The sequence below is a fragment of the Zophobas morio genome, unplaced genomic scaffold (genome assembly GCF_036711695.1).
Source record: "Zophobas morio isolate AGI-343-1 ecotype UQ-CSIRO unplaced genomic scaffold, CSIRO_AGI_Zmor_V1 ptg000021l, whole genome shotgun sequence".
In the NCBI taxonomy this organism is placed as follows: Eukaryota; Metazoa; Arthropoda; class Insecta; order Coleoptera; family Tenebrionidae; genus Zophobas; species Zophobas morio.
The window spans coordinates 28480204-28506555 of NW_026972126.1; the positions used below are offsets into that span (position 1 = coordinate 28480204).

Below are 26352 nucleotides of genomic sequence, written 5' to 3' on the forward strand. Positions count from 1 at the left end.
AATCACGCTGTGGTGCTTGGGTGGTACCACTAAACGGTAAAAAGAGCGGGAAATGTGCATTAATGGGTTTTTTTGTGTGGAGGTTGATGAATTGGTTCCAGATAGCTACAGGTTGAAATATAGGTTATGGTGTGACGGAAGCGCGGTGATTAGTCTCCGGGCACTACTTACCATTTTCGAGTTTTTTTGTACGCTAGCATTTTACCACGGTATTGCTGTGGTGTTACTTTGTCTACCCTTATCTAGTTTCGAAGCGTAAACCAATGGTACTGGTGGTACAGTAAATGGGTTAATTACCTTTTTGCGTGTATGTTTGTCTTATCAATGTGGTGATACCAAGTGTGGTACCAAAGGTGTACTATCTTTTATGGTTTCGCTATGAGTCATTTTTATTTACGTTGTTGACACAAACTAAAGTGTTATGGTAAATAAAAATAATTGTACATTATTATTTCGTTTTAAATTTTGCAAATAAATCCGTTCCTCCCAAATTATTTTTGCAATACTGATACAAGTTTGGAGTTAATGTGTGGACGAAATCCGAAAATAAAATCTGATCGGACGATCTAAGTGCATCAAATAAAAAAAAACAAACTTCATTAATTAATCTGATCGAAGACAGCAAAGATCAAATAACAGTGTTATGAGCACGAACTAGAAAAACAGACTCGTTTTTTTTTAATAAAATCTGAACTGCACAAAAAAATATTGCGTAAATAAAACCCAACTTATATATAATTGTATATTCTTCCAATAAAATCTGACAACAAATCTGAAAAATAATATCTGATTGAAGACAAAAACTAGAAAAACAACGTACACTTGCAACCTACAAGTCGTCCATTAAAAACAAAATACTCTTCATACCGTAAAACAAGCCTGACTTTAATGACAACAATTATACGAAGAGAATGTTAAAAAAAATCAAAAATCTACATAAACCATGTTATGCGATTCTCATTAATAAATCCTTGTGATCGTCCCATGTATGAAATTAATATTTCCCAGCGACCCGTTTGCGTGTTTTACCATAAACGCATCGACCATTCCAGCCATGTACGTTCCAAGAGCAAATCTTTTGCATACCTGAAGCACTAAATGGCAAAAATATCTGAAGAATGGTCTCCTTCATTAGCATCGTCCCCGCTTCATAAATGTCAAATCAATACTGCCAACCGCAAACATACCCATATCTAGTCATAATCAAGAAATGATCATAAAATTCCAATTTTATGACTCGTAAAGTCGTCGGGCTCGAGCGATTAATTTTCCACGTGGTTTAATGACCAAAAAGGCTCAACAAGAACTTCCTCATTATTATTATTATTATTGTTACAAAGTATGCGAGCTCCCGCCGATCGACTTTTTTTCCGTCCATGAATAGTCGCGTCGCTCTACTTGCCGCAGCAAATTATGACCATTATTATTAATAATGCATTTAGATGGAATTCTTCCACTTTCTTCTCCTTCTTTTCTTCTTTTCCGTACTTTTCACGCCCCACATACACCACGACCGATAACTCAATAACGCGACCTTACGATATTCTAATCACTTAACCTGCTTATGAACCAGTTAGAATCCTGCTATAACTGTTTCGTTCGCTTAAATTTGTAGCAATTACGCAAGAGGATTGTAGCATCGTCGGAACAAATCTTCAGCTTTATTTAATTATCGGCGGAGCGAATGAGGGTTTAATCGCAGCGAGCGATGAAGATTCTGTTATTTATGGGGCAGTTAAAAAGCAATTAGGAGCCGACTGTGTAGCAGGTTGGGTTTCATTGCGAAGGTTGTGAAATATCGGTGGTCCCAGCGGATCCTTGAGGTGTTCCTGCCTAATTACAGCGGAGATAATCGGACCGAACGGAAAAATTAATCTGGTTTTTTGGGTACTTTGCTAATCATGCAAATTCGGCGCGGTGATGGGTGATGGGTCGCCTTGGGCGTGTTATGGTAACGGATGGACAGAATCGAAACGAAGTATTTAAACTGCACAGCTGTATTTGCTCAAGGAAACTTGAAACTCTCAAGCTAGACAAAAAATTTTAGTCGACAGTTCGTGGTCACAGGTCTCGGTACTGTGGCTATGGTGCATTATCCATTACCAACACACATTTTCCCGTTTTAATTCCACCCATTAATCCATCTCGGAACATGTCATAAAAGCCCCACGACGACAAAAAAGCCAGCTTAAATACCTAATAACCACCAGCAGTTGTCAAGCCCCTCCATAAACGCCGACCTGACAGCTAATAACCATAATAAGTTACTTAGCGCAACTGTGTGAAATTTCACCCTTCCATTCCACTACGAAGAAACGAAGAAAAAGATTTACCGACGCATCAATCGCGGATTAAACGAACAAATCGGAGCGACAGCGCGTTATTAATAACGTCCTGTTAGAGCGTGTGAATCCGGCTTTATCGGCTCATCTCGACCACGTTTCTAACAAAACAAGACAAGCAAAAAATTTCGATCATATCTAATGGAGCACCTGAAAATTAACATTAATCCTCAGCAGGAAGTAGGCGTGATTGAGTTGCCGGGCAGAAATGTCATTAAAAAAGAGACGCTGGTACCACCGGCGGTACCCACTTCTAATTCTAATCCAACCATTGTCTCACAATTACCTTTTTTCTCTAGTTTTTTCCTATTCGGTCGGTACTTTTCACTTTTTTGTCTCTGCTGGGTGGTACCGGCTCGATTCGCACCCTACTCTGACTTGGACATTGTTCGCTTTTTGTCTTTGGACGCCGGTTCTCATTAACACTAGAACCGCCGCACCGGTCAATTTGACCGTTTTCCGATTTTAAAGTTTTTTTTTAAACGGAAATAATTTTTCTATGATCTTGCAATCTTCTGAGTTTTCCTAAATTATCTTTGGCAATGCTGTCACAAAATTTTGAACATTTTGAAATATTCTGAGCGCTCTTTTGGAAACTTTTTCCTGAAACCGCCGGCCCGGTCAGATTGACCGGAACGTTAATATTATATTTTGATTAAATGTATATGTCATTTAGTTTATTTTCTGGGAACAGTTGAATGAATTATACAGTTTGACTTGCACCAAATGTAAATAAATTTATATTTTCAACATTTCTAAAATAAAAAAAGGCATATATCTGCATCAAACAATCAGGGCTTTTCCTCTTTGTTAGTTTTTGTTCGTACTTATTTCAAGGTGTTCATTCTTACAGTCGGCTAAGAACCTGTTTCTACTTGTGCCACACATGCGCAGAACTGATTTTGCGCATGCGTACAAAATTTTTGCAAATTACAGCGTGTAAATTTGTGAACATAAAAATTGCTCTGTTGTACTTCGAAAGGGCACGCTTTCTGTTTAGTTTTAGTATTCTATACTTACCTATATACAAATTGAATTGTATGTGGTCCAGGAAAGGCCTCATAGCTTCACAGGCATTAGCATATTTAGACTAACCGGAATATCTTCCACCAAAAAATTCGGAGTATGATTCTAAATTATCTAATATTGATAGGGAAATTGAAATACTTTCTCACCTTGTTCGGAGTAAAGAACAATGTGGTGGAGAATCTGACCGTGACACAGTTTGTGATACACGATGGTGGTGAATATTACTTGGTCGAGTGCAACAGAACACTCGCAGAATAACCCATAACAAAAAAGATCTATAATATTCCAATAATTGTGAGGGTGGATCAAAGATATGTCATCAATCTCGTAAGAGACGTACATATCTAGAAAATAAATGTGAAAATAAAACTTATGTGTGAGAACTAAAAAAAAGAACCTATGTGGTTTATAAGAATTTGAAACAACCTACTACAAAAATTGTAAAAACATTTAAGATAACTACGTTAAGGTAACAATTATTTACGTATTTTGCGTTTATTTTTATGTAAATAGATATGGTAATTCATAAAAACAATCGAAAAAACCGAGTTTTAATCACCGGTCAATTTGACCGGGGCGGCGGTTCCAGGTATGTTGAATTTTCGGCGGTTCTAGTGTTAAGGCCGGTTCGCACGCGAGTGTCACTTTTGGTGGATCGAGGTCGGCTGTTTAATTCGATTGTTTTGTTTTTTCGCTTGACGTTTGTTAAAGAACGGTATATTGAATCGTCCGTCATCTGGCTAGCGTGTTTCTCTCCCACCATGGTGTTGGGCATCGACTTCTTGGCACACGCTGGCAGCTCTGCTTCTGGAGATAGAGGAGAGGTAGTAGCGGGACTTTTACTATTCGTGTGCGACTTGGAGGCGCTTAAGTTGGTACGACTGACAGGAAAATGTGGCCGAGATTAATGAGTAGGTTCGTGGTGGCGAAATATGTTCGAAATATTTAATGTTTCTATGTGGTCAATGGCGTTGTTAAAAGTAAGAGTAGTACCTGCATCCAGACGTGTCAACAAAAACAATGGACACTAAAATGAGTTGCATTCGAAACAATTACGGATGTTATGGGTTCGGTCTTTAAAATAAAGGTGGTACTACGAATAAGTTTTGCTTCCATATCTAGAAAAACCACATTAGTACCGCTTGTCAAAAAAGTTATACTGTTTAAAACAATATGTAATTATGTAAATAAAGCTCGACCCCAAAAAAACACTTAAAATTGCCTCCTCCAGTACTACCACCATAGACAAATTATACATCCAGAACTACCAACTATGAACTAGAAAACTTTCAGTCAGGTCATATAGTGGAACCTAAAATATAACTTCTGTCTTTACTAAACAAGAACGTGATACCTGATTTTTTTCTTAGTTTCATTATAAATAATACACAAACTAATTTGTCCTACAATATTTTAATATTTATACATTTTTTTTAGATTATAAAGTAAAATTTAGAAAGCACAGTTGCATATAAATTACAAACTTTACTTTAAAAAATTGGAAGGTAGGTGTAGGTATATGCAAATTAACTGTGATTGCAATCTTTAAATATGCAGTACCACCTGCAGGTAAGTTATTAGGAAAATTATCACCCGTGATTTTCAATTTCTTGAAATTATTTCCAAAACTATTAACCCAGACTTCTTAAAAAAAGAACTAGCAGTAACGCCGCATCACCAAGTTACAGTTTTAAGTACAAAAGTTAACCTAACAAAGAAATCATTCCCAGTACTTATACCACCAACAGTTCCTTCTTCTTTGATCTCAACTAGTACCAACACAGTATCTTCTAATTATAAGACATATTTTTGTCATTATACAACTTTCGTTTAGATAATTTGGTAAGTACTACTGTCGTTCCTATTTTATACTTTATATACAGTACAGTACTACCAACATCCACAATATTTCCGAAAACGAATTCGTGGATAATTAACTGTGAAGACATAGTACCGACAGTGGTACCCACAACATCAAAAACAGGCTATTTTTAGCAAATACCAACCTTTACCGTAAGAAAATTTAAAAATCTGCAGAGTTGCCACCACACGTGTGTTAAATTTAAAAGTAGTACCCAAGCTTCCCGACCCCCGTGACCAAAACCGATCGTACCTAATCAATATTCAATAAATATCGCCTGACGCAGGCGTGCCAACCACACACCGGGGCAAGAACTCCAGTCGCACCAACCCACCTTCACATCAGCACTTTTTCAACTAGAAAAATGAACTCCGACAAGTTCCTACCTCGCCAGACCTGTAATTTACTTGCCGGAACAGCACCACAACATAATTTGTGCAAATCTTCCTTTCATTACTCGAAACAAGTCTCACAATACATCTCGTGGTCAGAAATAATTATAGACAAGTCCGGCAACCGGCGCAAATAACTCACCTAATGCTCCCAACGCAACGACAAGAAAATTACCAAACGACCGAAACGAAATAGTTGATAAATCATGGAGTTATGCAACGAGTTAGATGAGAAAAATGGACGAATGAGGTTATTAGAGTAAGTGCGCTCTCATGGTTGTTTTTATTGGTTTCCGATACGCCATTAATACCACACAATTAGAGTAAAAAGCACTAAATGAGTGGGTTCGCATCCTGGATAAGCATGGAAACTGCTCTTTATACATGATTAGGTCTAGATTCTACTAGAATCGGATCGGAACTTGCAAAAACATGCGGATTAACGAAATCGACACTTTCGATGCATGCATTAAGTGAAACTTTGAATTATTAAAGGAAAACCGATTTTTTTTGCTCGACTTGTAATAACCCACATGTGCATTTTACTTTCTGTATATTATCGACCGCTTCCTACCGATTTCTATTTAATTGTAGCGGTTGTGCGTGAAAAGCGCAAAGTAAAAGCGTCGGCGAGGACTGACCTAACCTCAAACCGTGACTGACAGCTGTCAGCCCGCCGTGACCTTGATGTATCCGCAGCCAACGCGACCGAGCATACCTGAAGCGCTCCGTCATCGAAAAACTTTATAACCGGCAATTAATTAAGGTTTTTATTCGCCATAAATCGTAGTGGTTTTTAGAACCACTAGCTTTACTAGCTGTCGTTAAGAATAGACGCGTTATTAATTTGCACACAATGGCGGAATAACAGGACCGCCATTAAAGAGTGCCATCGGTAATTAACCGAATGTTTAATTCAACAACGAAAGTCGCTTAAGGTGAAAATCGTTTTTCTTCAAAGGGGATAAGATAGCAACTCGGACTGTCGTTAACCGCGGTTGACATTTCGGTTTCCTGGAATTCCGCTTTTGCACGGGAAGAGCGCGACCTGAAGAGCCCGATCAGAGTCCCATTGAAAACTCGTGGTCGTCCATTCACTCGGCGGGCTATGTTGAGGCAAAAAACCCAACCAAGGCACTTCATCATCTTAATTAAAAACTAAAAAGGCATAAAGACCGCCTAATTAAGGCGCAACATGTGGCGGGCTAACGAACCGCTTCGAGTACCACGTAATTTAAATTTGCCGAAAATTAATAGGCCGGTTTTTAAAATTCCAGCTGACGAGAAAAACCGAAACAAAGGATTACGTAAGCACTTTCGGACTTTCTTCGTTCGTCAAATCGTAAATTAAGTTTGATGGAATCGATCAAGGTGAAAATGCTTCCTTCTTGTACCATTGACCCAGAAATGGGATTTTTCTGGTTTCTTCGCGAGGAAATGCAACATATTGCAACGCGGATTTTGATTAAGCGGTGAAAACAGGTGGACTTTCTTCAGTCGTTACGGCTGTCATTAAAACACAATTTGTCGCTTGCTGTCTAATGTGGTTGCGACACTTTTTAAGATAGCATCTCGACATTGAAGAACGTCCGAATTGAGTAACGTTTCTTCATTTTCCGCCACAATCTCGGTTTTGACATGATTTCTTCCTCGGATATGGTCAAGGCGTAGCAGATGTCATCGAAACGCATCACCATAATTATAAAAAGTAAAGTAGGTTTGAATACAGTACAATAACAGTTACAGCAAATGTATCTGTATCTTCCGATTATGCGAAGATGCGAAAAATCAGCGTGGTGGTCAGGTGATACCAAGACCAACCAGAGCGTGGAGGTTTCTAAGGGACGGATAGTGAAATGTGGTTTGTTTTTTCTTCTCTGTGCTTCTTTTTGACATAGTTAACTTCTACTTTTCCTAGTTTCTCCGTAATTGCGAATATAGATTTGCGTTTTTGTTGTTGTGGTGCGTTCCATTTCTTCCCTTTTTTTGAATCATCGTCGTTAGTTTTTTTGTAGAAAGTGTGGTTTGTTTCTTGTGTGAGTGAAAACAAACGTGTCGTTTCTGGTTTTTGTATTGGCGTGGAATTGTAAATGGAGAATTTACATTTACGCTATAATTAATAAGTGATTTATGGGCTAGTTACGGCACTGCGTAGGACTGATGGGAATTATGACTTTCTTCCGCCTGGTTGCTTCAGATGGGCGTAATTTAAGCCAAAATAGTTTTTTCGCAAGGGGTTATAAGATACCAAATTTTGTTGTAGTTCCAAAGAAATGTTAATGTAGTCGCGAAAAATGAAAGCAAGTTTCTCACATCACAGATTTTTGATTTTATAAAAACTTGTGGTTTCATTACCTCTTTACTATAAACTCTCCAATAATTCTTTTTCAGCAATCAATCATAGAAGTACATAAGTAATTCCAAATACATATATTGAAACATACGCTATAAAATATGGAATTTTGTAATTCCAAAAAAGAACAAATTTTTGATTCGTAATAAGTATTTCCACAATTTTGATTGAACGCAATTTAACCATAAATATGATGATTTTTAAATTAATTAAACAAAGCGATACACAATAATGCCTCGCTGACGTTGCTTTTAGAGCTGAGAATAGTCATTTATAAACTCCGTTGCCACGTTGGCGTTGATAGAACTTTGATGTTCAACTTTTGCCGTATTTCTATGGGATTGTAGAAGAAAAGTGGAGGATTTAAGTTGATTACTACAAAATTTAGCATTTTAGACATGTTTTAAGTTTCTTGTTGTGGAAATAAGTCTACACATATTAAGAAAAAAAGGCAAAATATAAACCCCGCCCACCCACCCTATTTCAATTGTTATGATTTTTTTTATTCGTCGTGAGCCAAGAAGGCGGAGTTTAACTGCAAAATCAGTATTTCTCTACGAGAAATTAAAAGCATGTTTTGAGTATCGTGTTGTTCAAAGAATACTACGTATGTATATTAAGAACTGAATAAAGGCAAAAATTAGGCCCCACCCGTACCCGCCCATTGCAAGATCCATATTTGTCTACAAGAATTTACCACTTTAAACATGTTTTAAGTTTCTTGTTCTAAAAAGACGACTACGATTAAGAAAAAAGGCAAAATATAAGCCCCGCCCACCCGCTCTATCTCAATTGTGATGATTTATTATTATATTTATCCTTATTATTTCTCTACAAGAAATTACCATGTAAGATATGTTTTTGAGTATCGTGTTATTCAAAGAATACAATGTATACTAAGAAAAAATTTAAGCCAAAGATTGAGCCCCACCCATACCTGCTATGTTCTAAATAGTAATGAAGTAAGAAGTAGTGATTCGTTGACAGACCAAAGGGCGGATCCTAATTGCAAAATCCATATTTCCTTACAAAAATTTACCATTTTCAAAGTGTTTTGAGTTTCTAAGAAAAAAATTATTATAAAATAATTGAGATGGGGAGGGTGGGCGTTATTTACATATTGCTTTATTTTCTTAATATGCATAGTATCCTTTGAACAACAAGTTACTCAAAAAGATGTTTTTAATTTCTTGTAAAGAAATAAGTATTTTGCAGTTAAGCTCCGCCCTCTTGGTTCACAGTGAATAAAAAACATCATCACAATTGAGATAGGGTGGGCGGGCGGGGTTTATATTTTGCCTTTTTTTCTTAATGTTCATGGTATTCTTTGAACAACACGATACTCATAAACATGTTTTTAATTTCTTGTAAAGAAATAAGTAATTTGCAGTTAAGCTCTGCCCCCTTGGTTCACGGAGAATAAAAAATATCATCACAGTTGAGATAGGGCGGGTGGGCGGGCTTACAATTTACCTTTTTGTTTTAGTATGTATAGACTTCTTTTCACAACATGAAACTTAAAACATGTTGAAAATGGTAAATTTGTATCAGGAAATATCGATTTCGCAATTAGGTTCCGTACCATTTTTAACCATGTGCTAAGTTTCTTGTTGAGAAAAGATGGCTACGTGAAGTAAAAAAAAGGCAAAATATAAGCCCCGCCCACCCGCCCGATTTCAATTCTGATGATTTTTTTGTATTCGTCGTAAGCCGAAGGGCGGAGCTTAATTGTAAAATTCTTATTTTTCTACGAGAAATTACCATGCGAAATACATATGTCCTTAAGTAATCATGTTATACAAAAAAATTAAATGTATTAATTAAAAAAGAAAACCAAAGAGAAGCCCCACCCATCCGCCTCGATCTTAATTGTGATGAATTTTTCATTCGTTCTCAGAGCGAGGGGCGGAGCATAATTGCACAATCGATATTTTCCTATACAAATTTACTATTTTATACATGTTTTAAGTTTCTTGTTGCGAAAAGGAGTCTACCAATATTAAGAAAAAAGAGCGAAATGAAAGCTCTTGTAGTTATAATACCTAATCTGTTTTTGATTCGAGTAGTAATAAATCTAGTGGATTTAAACGTCGAAAACTATCTTTTTCTACGATCACCACTGTAAATCGTTAAGATCACACAACTCGCTAATCATGTATGCGTGTCCTTACGCACAGCGTGCGTAAGAAAAGCAAATCGCACAGTTAGGGATTTTTCGATTTATTCAGTTTAGGTTGGTAGTGAAAATGACAATACGGACAGGCAAATACAAAATTGTGAAGCACTGTCAGCGTTACTGTTAATAAAAGAGGCATAATCAAAGAATTTTAAAAGAAGAAAACGAACAAGGTAACATTTACTGCAAAAAATATCAACATTTCTCTCTTTTTACGGATTCTATTTAATTGTAGTCTAAAATGTCTAGCGATAGTGATGATGATGAATTAATGTGCACGCCGCCGGAGATAATTGAAAAGGCCAAAACGGCTATTGACAATCTATTGCCCACAAAGTCGCGTGAAAGATATGAAGATATTAGGTCAATTTTATGCATTCTGGCGTTCGTAGATACAAGAAAATTGTTAAAATTCTTCAGAAACGTCACTTTTGAAGTGTTTTCTTTTACTTTTAAGCCACTCAGATACCCTACGGGCTCGGAAAGAGCAACGAAACCATCAAATTTTAGCTAGAAACTGTATTTTTGTCGATTTTTATTGAATTTGAACTATATTTCAACGTTTTTTGATGGTTCTGAGCCACTAAACACACTTAAAGCATGCAGAATCGTCTCAGAATAGGAAAAGGAGACGTTTAGGTCAATTTTTATTTAAGTAAATTCGTTGTCAAAAAACGTAATGTTGGCATATTTTGAAGAGTTGTCAACTACAATGAAACCATGTCACTATTTCAGAACATAATGTGACTGCATCCTGTAGTCAGAGTACAAGTAGCCACAAAACTAATACTACCGACCATTCCCTTGTATTTAACAACTGTACAGTGACAATAAACAATTACTACAAATAATTACAATATCTAATAAAACTATTGATGTTAACGTATTTCCGTATTTTCTGATTTCTTTACCTTTATATTTTCTTATAATAAATCAAAGTAATTTTGTTTTTAAATAAGTAATTTTGACATTGGAAATACAAGTGTAATTCCAAATATATTAAAACATATTCCAGGCAGTTCTGCATTTTTATTTATTATATGACTTTATATTAATTCCGGGTTTGGATGTATCTCCAATTTATCTCTGTCATCGGGTGTCTCTTTAGTTTTCGTAAAATTGTAAACAGCTTAGAATACAGCATTTTTGTAATTCCAACAACTGCATACTTAAAGATGACACTCCATTCGGTAAATTAATCCTCAGCTGAAAATTCCAAGTATATTAAAATTTATTTTCAGCAAGCCATTCGTCACACACTAGTCATCTCCTATTTCTTAGTTTTATCTTCAGCATCTAGAAATTCCTGTCCAGACTGCATTTGTCTTGATTCGGCTTGTTTATCAAACTAGAATCTTCCATGTTGTGGGTGTGCGTTCTTCGTCTTTTTATATCAAAATTTACGAGAGAAATGAATATTCAAATGATGTTTTTAGCGCAGCATGGGCGTTTGTGACATCCAAACACCACCTTTATCCAATTACTTTTACGGCTTAATTTCCATCGATCGACTTCTTCGCCGAACGGAACCCCGCAATAAAATTTCCAACTTTATAGCTTTCTATCTTTTTTTTTTTCTTTGCACCTTTCCAAATGTTAATGATTTTTTTCCTCATACACATCCAAATTACAAACGATCAACAAATCACAAACTGAATCACTTTCTTCACCTCCCGACCGACAAAGCCATCAATCATAAAAACCCGTTTAAATCCCGCTTGGTACAGTTAGATCTCAGGCAATTTTCGCTTTTTCAAAGACTTTTCTTGGCATTGTTGCCTCCCTAACGGTACAGGTAGGCCCAAGTCGAGTCCGTCCCTGTGCAGAGAAATGCACACAATAAAAGTGCTATGACCTTAACTTCCTATAGAAGCCGAGAATCTTCGAATCGTGTCCATCAGCGGCGAAGAACAGACACTTTATTTTATATGCAAATGTACATTCAAGCTTCAATCTTCGCGTTATCAGTAATTAGCGCCCCGTGTTACACAAAAAGGCGAAATATTATGAGAAGCAATTTGTAGACAATGCGGGCTCTTAGCGCTTTAATTAGCTCAATTAGACGGAGGTTAAATGAAGAGATTTACCTTAAGGTAGCGTCCTGCTGCAACGTCGAAGGTACTCCATGTCATAAGTCACTGCACTGTCGAAGAGAGCTCGATTTATTCGTTAACTGTTTTGATCGCGCTTGACTGAGGAGCACCTGCGCGAACAGCCGAAGAACGACTGAGTGTCAGCTTCTTGCAGGAGGTTACGCCGACCTGCTACTTTGTCATCATCAAAGGAGGCGAGGACTTTTAACTCGAGCGCGATTGTTTGGTTGGCGGGAAAAGGGCGGCCTGGATGCCGGTTTTCGCGAGAGAAAGACTGAAATTACGAGTTACGATGCGTGGAAAGTAAATAAAACGGCCTTAATGTACGGTGACAAAAAGAAGTGGAGAGCATTAAGGAGACTTGTGGGGCGAAAAATCGGACAACTTTCACGCGTTTTTGAAAAATTGCCGGGTGGGGATTTTGCTGCTTGGATTTTGCTTTTGGTTGAAAAACATCGAAAAATTTAGAAACCAAAATCTGAAACTGAGAAGTCGAAAAATCGAAACATTGAAACATCCCAAACTGAAAAATCAAAGAAAAATTCAAGAAATCGAAAAACTGAAAAATCAATAAACTGAAAAATCAAAAATTGAAAAATTAAAATATCGAAAAAATTGAAAAACCGAGAAATCAAAAAATTGAAAACCTAAAATTTAAAAATCAAAACATAGAAAAACCGAAAATCGAGAAATAGAAAAATCCAAAATTTAAAAAATCGAAAAATCGAATCGAAAAACTTCAATCCAATTTTCAAAAAAAAAAACCAAAAAAAACGAGAACTTGAAAAATTCCAAAACTGAAATGACGAAAAATTGGAAAATCAAAAATTGAAAAGTCGAAAAATCCAAAAAACTGAAAAATCGAAGATTTATAAATTGAAAAATTTTAAACTTGAAAAACCGATAAATCGAAAAAACAGAAAATTGAAAAACCGAGAAATTAAAAAACCGAAAAATCTAAAACCGAGAAGTCGCAAAATTGAAAGATCGAGGAATCGAACATCAAAAAACTAAAAAATCTAAAATTTAAAAATTCGAAAAATTGAGAAACAGAAATAACGAAGAACTGAAAAATCGAAAAATCGAGACATCTAAAATTATAAAAATTCAAAAATTAAAATATCTAAAAATTGATCAATCCTAAAATTGGAAAATCGAGAAATCGAAAACTCAAAAAATCAAAAAATTGAAAAATATAAAATTAAAAAATCGGAAAATTGAAAAATCGAAAAGTATAAATATTGAAAAATCCCAAAACTGAAATATAGGAAGATTGAAAAATCGAATAAAAATAATCGAAAAATTGAAAAATTGAAAAATCTAAAATTTACAAATGTAAAAGCGAAAAATCGAAAAATTTAATAATTGAAATACTGAAAAACCACAAAACTAAAATATTGAAAAACTGAAAAATAGAGAATTCGAATAGTTGAAAAATGGAAAAATTAAAAAAACAAAAAATTGAAAAATCAAAAACCTCAAAAATCAAAACATTGAAAAATGGAATTCACGAATCGAAAAGTTAAAAAATTCCAAAACTGAACCATGTACAAATTGGGAAATCGAAAAATTGATAAAACAATAAAATTGAAAAATCAAAAATTCAACAATAGAAATATCGAAGAACTGAAAAATCAAAAATAGAAAAAAAAATTTAATTGAAAAATTAAAATATCGAAAAATTGAGAAATCGAAACACTAAGAAATCGAAAAATTGAAAAACCTAAAACTTAAAAATCAAAACATTGAAAAATCAAAAATCGACAAATCAAAAAATCGAAAATTTAAAAGATTGAACAATTGAAAAATCAGAAAATTTAAATGAAAAACTGAAAAATTAAGAAATTGAGAAATTCCAAAACTGAGATGAAAATTGGAAAATCGAAAAATCGAAAAACCGAAAAATCAAAAAACCAAGAAATCAAAACATCGAAAAATTGAAAAGCTTAAACATTGCGAAATGAACCATCGAGACAGATCGAGAAATCAAATGATCGAAAAGATATTGAAAAATAGAAAACTTTAGAAATCGAAACAGCCGAAAATCGAAAAATCGAAAATTTATAAATTGAAAAATTGAAAATTTAAAAAACCGATAATTTGAAAAATCGAAAAACTGAAAAATCAATACATTGAAAAATCAAAAATTGAAAAATTAAAATACCGAAAAAATTGAAAAATCGAGAAATCAAAAAATTGAAAACCTAAAATCGAGAAATAGAAAAATCCAAAATTTAAAAAATCGAAAAATTGAAAAATCAGAAAATTGAATCGAAAAACTTCAATCCAATTTTCAAAAAAAAAACACAAAAAAACGAGAACTTGAAAAATTCCAAAACTGAAATGACGAAAAATTGGAAAATCAAAAAATTGAAAAGTCGAAAAATCCAAAAAACCGAAAAATCGAAGATTTATAAATTGAAAAATTTTAAATTTGAAAAACTGATAAATCGAAAAAACAGAAAATTGAAAAACCGAGAAATTAAAAAACAGAAAAATCTAAAACCGAGAAATCGCAAAATCGATAGATCGAGAAATCGAACATCAAAAAACTGAAAAACCTAAAGTTTAAAAATTTCGAAAAATTGAGAAACAAAAATAACGAAGAACTGAAAAATCGAAAAAATCTGAAATTTTAAAAATTCAAAAATTAAAATATCTAAAAATTGATCAATCTGAAAATTGGAAAATCGAGAAATCGGAATCTCAAAAAATGAGAAAATTGAAAAATATAAAATTAAAAAACCGGAAAATTGAAAAATCGAAAAGTAGAAATATTGAAAAATCCCAAAACTGAAATATTGGAAGATTGAAAAACCGAATAAAATTCGAATAAAAATAATCGAAAAATTGAAAAATTGAAAAATCTAAAATTTACAAATGTAATAGCGAAAAATCGAAAAATTTAATAATCGAAATACTGCAAAACCACAAAACTAAAATATTGAAAAATTGAAAAATCGAAAAGTCGAGAAATTGAAAAACCGAAAAATCTAAAACCAAGAAATCGAAAAATCAATAGATCGAAAATCGAACATCAAAAAACTCTAAAATCTAAAATTAAAAAATTCGAAAAATTGGGAAATTAAAAATGTAAAATTTTTAAAATCCAAAAATTTTGAAGATTGAAATATCGAAAAAAAAATAGAATAATCGAAAAATTGAAAAATTGAAAAATCAAAAATTTACAAAGAAAAAGTAAAAAATGGACAAATCGAAAAATCGAAAAGTCAAAAAATCGAAAAATTGAAGAACCGAAATACTGAAAAATCCCAAAATTAAAATAATAAAAAATTGAAACATCGAAGTAAAATTGAAGATCGAAAAATTGAAAAATTCCAAAACTAAATACTTCGAAAAACTGTGAAATAGAAAAATCGAATAGTCGAAAAATCAAAAAATTGAAAAATCGAAAAATTAAATTGAAGCTAGAAAATTGAAAAATCGAGAAATCGAGAAGAATTCGAGAAATCAAAAAGTCGAAAAACCAAAAAATCTATAAATAGTCGAGAAATTGAGAAATCGAAAAATAGAAAAATTTAGAAAAGTTAATTTCTGTTCTTGAGTTTAACATTATAAAACACTGGAGTCTTGCACAACATAAGTGTGTCGTCTGGAAATTAATGGTTCCTCGTTTTGAGGTGGTAAACTTGATAGAATTTTTAAATTTTTTGTCATCGATTAGACAATCTTTATAGTGTCGATATTCAGCGTCTTTTACTAACGAATCCTTGAAACTACAATAAATTGCATAATATACCTAATAAATAATGATAGACTGAAAACGACAACCACCAGTTGTTCTCCGCTAGGGAAAAAAATTATAACCTTTAGGACAAAATTGAGTCTTGTAAAACTGAAAAATCATCATTATTTTTCACCTTATTTGCATGTGTAATGGTTTTATTAATCATAACGTAAATATTCATCAGTTAGGCAAATATAAATCAAGATATGCCACTGATACAGTTTTCGTCAAATTTTAAACATTGAATTAAAGTTTTCAATAAGGAAAGTATATGTGACAGTTACCCAGTTTTTGAAACTGTAACCATTAAATTTTGACCAACTGCTAAAACCCTAAAACTGTACAGAGCTTTGCTGCCAAAAATTGATATATTTGCTAATCTAATTATTCCAGCGAAAGTAATTTCTCTTAAAGTAATAAACATGCAACATTAATAAACATGGAAACTTCGAAAATAAATCTCGCCAACATTAATGCAAATATTCGCAAAATTTATTACCTCGACCCGTAAATAATTTAAACTCTGTCCATAAAAAAAAAAGAAATAAATATTTCGGAAGCGGATTCTCAGTTTCCAAAACGACTTACCGTCCACATAAACATGTCACCTTATATAAAGAACTCAAACCAAAACTTTAATAAAACCGTCGGATTTATTTAGCAAAAAACAACAACGTCTTGAACGCCACCTTCACTTACGTCATCCACCGAACCCAAGTCCAAAGAAAGTCGCCAAAAAAAGCGTCAAGAATTCATTATCGGGCAAGTTCAGCTCAAAATTACGCAACCAAAAACAAACAAAACTTTTGCCTCAATTTGTTCCACTACAAGCGCGAAAGTACTTTTTAAATGCAAATTCGGTTAGATGTAACGGAATCCCCGATCGCAGGTTTTTTCCCAAAATGTGTCTTAGCCAAACCACCATCGACACGAATTAAACCAATTTAATTACCACTAACGGACTTTTATAAGTTGTAAATAACTGTTAACAAAGTCGAACCTATTTGGAACTGTCAAAACTACAAATTCTGCATAATTTCGAGCGAACTAACAAATTCGAATAACGGTCGTGGATTTCTCACAAAGGAAAATCGCTGAAAATGTTTTAATAACAGTGGCAAAAAGCTAATTAGCGACCCTAATTAATAAAATCGGTTTTTAACATTCCGATGCGGAGATAATGCGAAAAAAAGACAAATTCCTCTAGTAATCCGCTCCGGCGAGATAACGATCTCGGTGTAAGCCAGTTCGAAGCTTTAGTCCCAGAATTATACAACACTTGCATGGTAATAGCTCTAATGGATCCATGTGAACTGATTAAATAAATCCCGACGTTTCTCGGTTTGTTTTGAACCGACTCATTCAAAATCTGTTGTGAACGAATCAATTAAACGCTTCGATTTTTGCCGACTTTCTCTATTTCGAACGATTTTCCCATTGTCGCAAAAAACGAAGACGCGTTTCCTGGACACGCGATCTTCGTTTCTTCCCGAAGTATGGCGTGGGACAATTATCGATTCGATTGCTGTTAAATGTTAATTAAGTATCTTGACGTTCGTTTACTTTGTTACGCAACGGCCTCAAGCAAAGGTTAAGCATGGACAAACAGCGAAAAAAAATTGTGTGTGCCGTGAACGGCAAAAAGTTTTATAGTCCTAGGGATATTCGCGTGTTTCCTGTTCCGGTTGCTTTCCACCGAGAATCGATCGATCAAGATTGTTTTAATTTGCGTCTGATCTAATATGCATGAAAACGCCGATCGGATTTTCTTTTTTTTTTTTTTGGTGTTGGTGAAACTTGACTCGGAACCAATTACGTTGGGAAATTTGCTAATGACGGAATGTTTGTCAATGGACACAAAAAATGACGGTTTTGTCATTATTGCTGTGGTTATGTAACCGTTACTTAATTCGTTAAAGTGTTTGAGGTGATTAGGAATGATGGACGGAGATGCTGAGGAATGTGATTGTGGATGGAGCGATGGTTAATTCAAAGAGATTGATTTTTGATTAATTAATTTGTTTGTTATCTAATCGATAAACAAAAATTGGGATGTGGGTGAGTGGTCTCGACCTAATTACTCCTCGTCCACAATTTTTTGCTTTTCTGCTTGACATTTATTAAAGAAAAATATTACTTTCGTGTTTTATTTATTATTAATGTTTACGTTCCCTCATTACTTAATTTTCTCAATGTATATTTTTCCAGGATAATCCATATCCTTTAAAAACATACACAACCATTCATTCAAAACCTAATGAGTATATAATCAAAAATAATTTAAGAATATCGAATGTTTAATAAAATAAAACCAAGTAAATTAAAAATTTCTCTTTTATTGTTAATTAACAATTAAAATTAAATTTTTCAACGTATGAATGCAACACATAATACGAGCATTCTACAACTGATGAATGACTATTCATGATCAAAGCAAATGTTTGCGTTGGTAATTTTAAATTATTAACAGCAATGTTTAGCATGTTGCTACACAATTGTCAATTTTAAAATAGGCGTACTTAACAAAAGTGATTAGAACGTTCCAGCTACTGGCTTAGCGCTCTAAATTTCAATTTAAATATCAGGTATGCCATCATAAAATTTTATATTTGTTGCCAACCTCCTACTTTTTAATTTTATATTAACAGTTTCGTTATAAATCATCGCTGTTATTTATGCAACGCTAAATACATACTTGAACATTTTAGTAAAGAAGAGTATACCACTTGTAAGACAAATAGATTAAGTGGTTGCCTATCCTGTGAAACCTTGTTTGCAACTAACTACATACTGTGCATGTATTTAGAGTTGCCTACCACAGAAATGCAAACATTTACGATTCATTAATAAATTATAATTAGTTATACTACAGGTGAAATTTGACAGCCAGATTTAGATTCAACGTAATATTGAACTTGTAAAAATTGATTTGCACGATAAATGAAAGTATTATTGGTGATGGATATGCAACCAACTATTCGAAGTGTTTTTAATATTGCCTATAGTCTTTCAGTCGTACTGACGAACATTCATCAGTGTAGGACATTTGTTATATCGTTCTATCTTTAAAATAATTGTACGTACTAACAAGGTAGGAATTTTAAATAAGCAAGAATGATTATGCAACCAACTTTACTCAATTAGTTGTCCAACAGGATTTGAACAAAACATATGAATATGTTTTTCTATTTACATATTTTTCATTAATTAAAATAATGTTACATATATCACTGTTTATTTTAATCTACTTTTACTAACCATAGTATTTACAGCGCGTTTTCCATTATGTGAAGGTGGCATTCACTCTCAGTGAAAAAAGTCATAGTATATAGGCAACCAACAATACCGGATTGCCATTCGTTTGTTAAAATGCAACTATAGTTTCTACATACTACCTAATAAGTGTCATAGTCGCTTACAATCTAGCACTGGTCGAATTAAAACTCAAACACACTTTTAGAGAAAAGAGTACTTTTATTTGGCAATTTTTAGTAGCAACTTTGATAATTCCAAATAAATTTTTAAAAATATAAATCAAATAATTCCAGTTCAGATTTACCAACTCTCTCAATCAATTTTGATGACATTCTTTATTATATTTTAACAGTTATGCAACCAATCATACAGCTATGTTATCTATTTATTGAATCCAACGATCCAACTTTTAAATATTATTTTAAATTTAATTTAAAACAGTATAGTATATATGAGAATTTAAATACATTAATACTAATAATTGTATTTAAACAACAATTCGCAAATATGTGTGTCTGAGAATGCCGTCAAGCGGATTAAAACTCAATTTTATGTTAAAAAGGAAAGGATTTTAGTTTAATGGACATTATATAACAATAGACCTTCTTAACACCTGCAATGAACAAATATAATGACCCAAATTGAAACCAAGTTTAATAATAGTTATTTAAAACAAATTCGTATGACATATAAAAATAAAAAATTATTCCCTTGTGGGAAAGTCGTGTACCAAACTTTCGAATCGTGAATAAAACGTACCTTTTCTCTGCGATTATAATAACGATTATTACTAATATTTTTCTTAAATTTGACACAGCATAATCATTTTAGTTAGAAAAAAATATACAGTTAATTGATCTGACATTACAAAAAATGAAAAAATAAGTTGTGTCAGACTCTACCAAAACCAAAACATTTGCAACACGGGGTACGAAATGAATTGAGACAGCCTGTATTATATAGTCTAATGATATCCTTGGCCTCGTAACTTCCCGGACATGTTAAAATGTTCGTAAAAACGTGCAGTTTTATCATTTCTTTTTTTTTATAAAGATAAGAAGTTAGCGACAAAAAGTTCACAACGAAATTTGCTTTACAAAATAACTGCCATTCATTTCCTCCACCGTTTTTAATTTGAAAACAATCGCTAAGACATTTTTACGAGACGGCAGCCGAGGTCAAAACCACTGTTATGTCAAAAACACTATCAGTTTTAACTCTCCAAACAAAACCATTTGCAGATGCAACGGTTCTAAAATCTGCCACCGAACTGCCAATTAGTTTCCAAATATTTACAATTCCGCAATAAATAAACGGAAGAACACAACCGTTAACGCAAATTAATAACCGCACTCATACATAATCTGTAACTTATAAATATTCATGTGTTTATGTTCTAATAATACCCAGTCTACTAACCTTGTAGATGTTCGTAATTAAAACACCAGCGAACATCCTCGTTAAAAACGGCCCGAAATTTGACGCGACTTGTCATAATTAACAAATTGAATACAACCCGAACGCGATACCCAGATAAAACTTCTCTCATCCCATTCGAGCTAATTCTTAATTTCAGTGAGAACCAGCGCTTCAGCTTTTGTTCGAAAATTACATAATTAATCACGGTTTTGTCAAAATAACGAAATAACAGTACCCGAATTGGTATCAGAGGTTTAATTATAATTAGGACCACGATTGGCCCAATCACGACTGTTTTTACAGTTAGGAGTTAGGTGGAGCAGTTTTCTGCGATTTTTCAGATTCTGGGCGATTTTGAGCTGTCAATTATCGATAATGAGGCAGATGGTTGACGCGTTAATCGCCGGCGAAAGTTTGATTGATTGATTGTGACAACTGAAGGTCGCGATTTTTTTTTTAGTGTTAAACGGTGTTTACGATCTTGGGGTATGCGAAGTGATGAAAGAGCGCTTTGTGTGGGCTTGCAAAGATTAGTCGCATGGCACAAGTGCAGTTGCATTCAATGCAGCTAATTACGATGCATTTGTGGTGCAATTAAATGTAATCAGTATAGTATTGTGAGATACCGTAGCGTTTTACTCCTACATGTGGATATGTAGGTGATGCTTTACCGAACGATGGAGGGCATGTTTATGTTATGACCACTATTTAGAAAACAGAAAGTCTTGTACGGACTCTTTATGGGTTGCTGTTACAGTTAAACTTATGAGCGTTTCGGATAAAAATTGGTAACAAATTATTTCAAGTGTTCTCAGGACGGCACTAAAATTTCATCGGTGTATGCAAACACGGTCCAAATGACGTTGTACCGGTAGCAGGTAGGATTACGTGCCAGGGGCGTACTTTTAAAATTTTAATTCTGTCCAATGAAATAGTTTCCCAGTTTTAACGTTATATGGTTACGTAAGTTTGTTGATTATGAATGACGGGTTTAGCGTACGGGAAGAAGTAATTATAACAAAAATTGCCTGGCTAGTGTGCACAAAAAGCAGTTTTACCATATTCATTCACTTCCTTTCGTTCTTGTATTCGGTACTAATTAGGATTATTTTTACCTTAACGGAATGAAAAAATAACCTGATTTACAGCTCGAAGAGAAAGGACAAAAAGTACTTCAAACCGTCGAAGAAAGGCACCTACTTGATCACAGTTTTATTCTTGGATCACTAATTTCATTAATTTGCCCCACGGAGACAAAGTTTTGTTATGGACAATTGAGTTTTGTTTTTTTTTTATGGTTTTTATATTTTTCCCGTTCTGAAAATTTGAAAATAAAGAACCCAGAAAGAAGAAAATTGACGTCGAAGAGAAAATTGTGACAAAACTGCATCATGGTAAGTGGCGAAATGAGAAAAAACTTCGCACAAGACTTTGAAGTTCTGTTTACTGACGGAGAGAAATGCATGTTTTCTGAGGTGTACATCCTATTTTTTCTTCAACATCACTGAAATAAGAAAATGTACTTTCCGCTTATTCTATGAAATTAAGAAACCACACTGTATTTAATAGTTTTTGAAGTTTGCGGCATCAGAAAAATTTGTGTAAATACTAGCGCTTGGAAACGACTAAAAGTGTTTTCCAATAACTCTCCTTCAAAATTCTAAAACATAAACGACACCGATGACCCTTCCAAACTTTTCCAAAAAGAAAACTCTAGGGGTCTCCGAGGATTTTTCCGAATATTTCAAAGTTAAAACACAAGGACCTCCTAAGATTCTTTCAGATATTTAAAAAAAAATCACAAAAGGTCCGAAGATTCTTTCAAAGTCTTGTAAAAATAAGACACCACAGGTTCCTGAGGTTTTTTAATTTTTTCAAAAGTAAAACACGAGGGACCCCTAAGATTCTTTCACATATTAAAAAAGAACATTAATGATCCCCGAAATCCTTTCAGATATAAAACACCATAATAAAGAGATCAAAAGTTCTCAAAATTCTTTACAACTCTTTCAAAAATAAAACAGAAAGGCCCCAAATATTCTTAAAAAAAAACACTAATTGCTCCCAAGATTCTTTTAAACTCTTTCAAAAATAAAACACCATAATAAAAAAAATAACAGCCTCCAAAATTCTTTAAAATTCTTTCAAAACAAGACATTAGGAATTTTCAAGATCTTTTCAAATTCTTTAAAAAATAAAATACAAAGCCCCGAAATTTCTTTTATGTTCTTAAAAAAAAATAGATGCTCCCTTACTCTTTCAAATTTTTCCAAAAAAATAAGCACTGGGAGTCCTCAAAGTGTTTCAAAGATAAAACAGTAGAGGCCCCTAAGATTCGTTCATTTATTAAAAAAAAAAATGCACCAGGGTCCTTAAGATTCTTTCAAAAATAAAACGGCATAGATTAGCGAGGTATTTTCAAATTCTTTAATAAAAGACACTGGATGCTCCAAGATTCTTTCAAACTCTTTCAAAAACAAAATTAGAAGGATCTCTGATATTCATTCACATATTTAAAAAAAAGACACTAGAGGTTTCCAAAACTCTTGAAAACTCTTAAAAAGTAAACGACCAGAAGTTCCCGAGATTTTATCAATCTTAAAAAAAAGGATTCTAATTTTTTTGGTGGTAACCCCTATAAGTTAAAACGTAAATCGATATGGATTGTTAAACTACAGCTATGCGTATATTTCAAATGTGTACAGTATACTTAATAGTTTTTTTAGACACCTTTATAAATAACCTAACCTGACCCAACCTGACAAATTTTAAGATGATGTCACCAAATTTTTGAAAATGATAAATAAAAACATCAGATTTGAGAAGTCAAAAAGAACACATAATGAAAATTCCCTTGGGAAATTCTTTGAATATTGTCTTCGTCTAATAAAATCGGCAACTGACTTTAAACAGACGACAGACAGGAAATAGAAGCCTTACTTTTCCACATTTTACGAACTAGCTTACGCTCTGAAGCAAAAAGTGAACAACCCCATCTACATCTCTAAAAAATAAAAAAAAATTAGAGTTTTATTGTAGTGTTTTCCTCTCCGGTTTGCATTTACACATATCTCCCCCCCCCCCCCCAAATATTTACAGTCATTATCAACTTATCACTTCCCACTCACCTAGCGCAACCACTGCTGAACCCATCGTCCCTCTGGCACTGCGAACAGCTGCAAAACGAATACTGCGAGTACTGCGACGCATAATCACTACCCCCATCGCTCCCCTTGGTCACTCGCGTCCTCCACTTATCAACCACTATCACTTCCCACGTCCTCTGAAGAAACTGCAGCAGCCTGCTCCCGATTTCCCGGCCGTTTTCAGCCCGACTCGTCCTGTAATTGCTGCCACTGTTTCCCATAGTTTCACATCTTCGCTAATGACCGTAATCACTCTGAAAAGGAATTCAATAGTGTAAAAATCGCCATAAACGCTCTTACTTTCATTAGAAATTCGATCGCCGCCAATAATAATCCGCGTGAACGAAAAGCGGAGAAAGTGAAGGTGCGAAGAAAAACCAAAAAGGAAGGCGAAGAACTAATCGATCAGGAATCGCCGATTTTTTTGGGTTGCGGCCTCGTTTTGGGGCTGAGCCGCTAATTGCGTGATTTGCATGAGAGCCGGGCCGAAATCCGAAAACCTTGTTCGCACGTTTTTAATTATAGATGGTGTGGAGTCGTAAATTATGCTGTGTGTTAGCTTAGGAAATCGTGTTTGTTTTGCGGCTTTTTTGCGAGAAGTTGAGTGTAATGTAGATGCGGACTTTCGGAGCGGTAATGAGACAATTTTCTGCTTTTTAAACCGTGTTTCCAGCTATTGAACGTGCGGTAACTGCTTCGGTGACGACTGGCTTTTTTTCATAAATTGGGCTTTGTTGGGGATAAATGAAGCAAGGTGTTAAAGCAAGCTTCCTAGGCCAGGAGGTCTTTGTATGGTTGAGGTTGCTTTGTTGTTTTGTTTGACGTTTACTAGAAAATTCCTAGAGTTTGTCCGGAAATTTTGAGATGTTTTAAAAATTTGATTTTGAAAACCAGTACTTGTATCGGCTTGAGATTATTGTTTGTGGTAAACGTATCATTTCTGTGAAAATATGATTTTTTTCATTATTTTTGGTCAGCTAGTTTGTTTTCCGGAGTGACACTAATTAAACTTAAACTATATGCCTAATTTTTTGGAAATTCTTAGTCAAAAGCCAAATTTTTCACTGTTCAGTTATTTTTGGAGTGGATTTTGGAAATTTAGTTGAAGCCATTTTCTTGTAGAATTTGACCTCTTAAAGTTACTTTCGAAAATTCCTACCATTTTTTCATAATCACCCATATGACAAAATGAAATTGGCAATTTTTAGGATTCTGAAAAAAATTAACTCACAACTATGAACCTAAAATTCCAGAAGCTGCTTATCCAATTTCACAAACCATTAAAACTTTTTATTGAGCATGAAATTAATTTCACTTAACTCAAACACAAATAAACAAAGCTAAATCCATTCGTATCAACAGATGTCAACTCCACATTAACACGATTTTTTTGTCATGCTAATCAGCCAAAATCTCGCCACTCTCACCGTCTCACCACTCCATTTTTTCAATTTCGTGAAAGCCACGACCTTAGACCATAACAGAAAATTGATGGACACTCCATGCAAAAGCGCCCATATTATAATAATTAGTATTAATATTCCGCTTGCAAAATCTTTTCAAGTGGTGTAGAAAGCGAGTCCGTGGACAATATCAAATTACAGAAGCCAAGAAATCGCGGGAATTTGCTGCAAGAGATGTCGCGGTGCACCAGGAAGGTCATGTACAGGGTGTCTCACGCGAACATGCTCTATAGACTAAACAAGAAAAATAAATGTTCTATCAGCTCTGGAACCTGAAATAGCTCGCAACTATTTTCAAAATAATAAACATGATTTTTTTTTTTGTCAAACTCACCGCAATTCCACATCACGAACCAGAAAAAACACTAATCACTCGTCACATTTTTCTCATCTTTTTTTTTACACTCTTAACACGGTTAATTCGCGCTCGGGTCACGGAAGACCTCCACGTCCATTCACAAACTAGCTTCAAATGCTACACCTGCAGCCTGCAACGTTATGTAAGAGAAAATCCCGGGCCGGCGATCGCGGCGGCGATGGGCGATGGACTGATTCCGATGGGCGATGGGCAAACCACATTCACTTGTAGTGCATTTGTCGACGATTAAATTCGTTTTGATGATATCAGCAAAGACCATTTCGCAACGTTGTTAATGAGGAAATGTAATTTATGCCTGGTATTGAGTACAAGGTGTTGGTTATTGTTTCGTGGGTGAGTTTTATGGTTTATCAGATTTAGGCCCCGGTTCTACCAGCGAAATGCGCCGAAACAGCGATCAGATTAATTGATTTTTATAATTAGTAGGTAAGTACTATCGCGTACGTTCAAAAGCAGTACCGATTAATTAATTCAGGTAATTAACACTCACCTGGAGAGTGCCGCACCGTCGCTCGCCATTAATTGATTAGTGATTGTTTTCCATCGTACCATCACCTATGTGGTCGCCTGGACAAGTTACCTTAAACACCCATCCACTGTTAGATCAGACTGGTGAACTCTTAGCCAGACAACATACTTGTACTACAATTAAACAACCACAAGTGGGATTAAAACCGCAATCCTGAAAAAAATGTA

General features: G+C 34.3%; 1 protein-coding gene across 4 annotated transcripts in view; it reads right to left on the reverse strand.

Moving 5' to 3' along the window:
• The window catches only part of Mwh (multiple wing hairs), a 30010-nt gene extending 3791 nt beyond the window's left edge, over positions 1-26219 (reverse strand). Inside the window, exons 1-2 of one of the 4 annotated variants that reach the window (XM_064060883.1) lie at positions 26147-26219; positions 23797-24068 (exon numbers count right to left, since the gene is read on the reverse strand). In XM_064060883.1, the coding sequence (XP_063916953.1) occupies positions 23797-24035 (239 nt within the window). In that variant the 5' untranslated portion in view covers positions 24036-24068; positions 26147-26219. Of the gene's footprint in view, positions 1-171; positions 311-12240; positions 12424-23796; positions 24069-25611; positions 25806-26146 lie in introns of those variants that run through there. The other 3 variants (XM_064060882.1, XM_064060885.1, XM_064060884.1) reach the window with 3 other exon arrangements.
• Between the last annotated feature and the right edge of the window lie 133 nt (positions 26220-26352).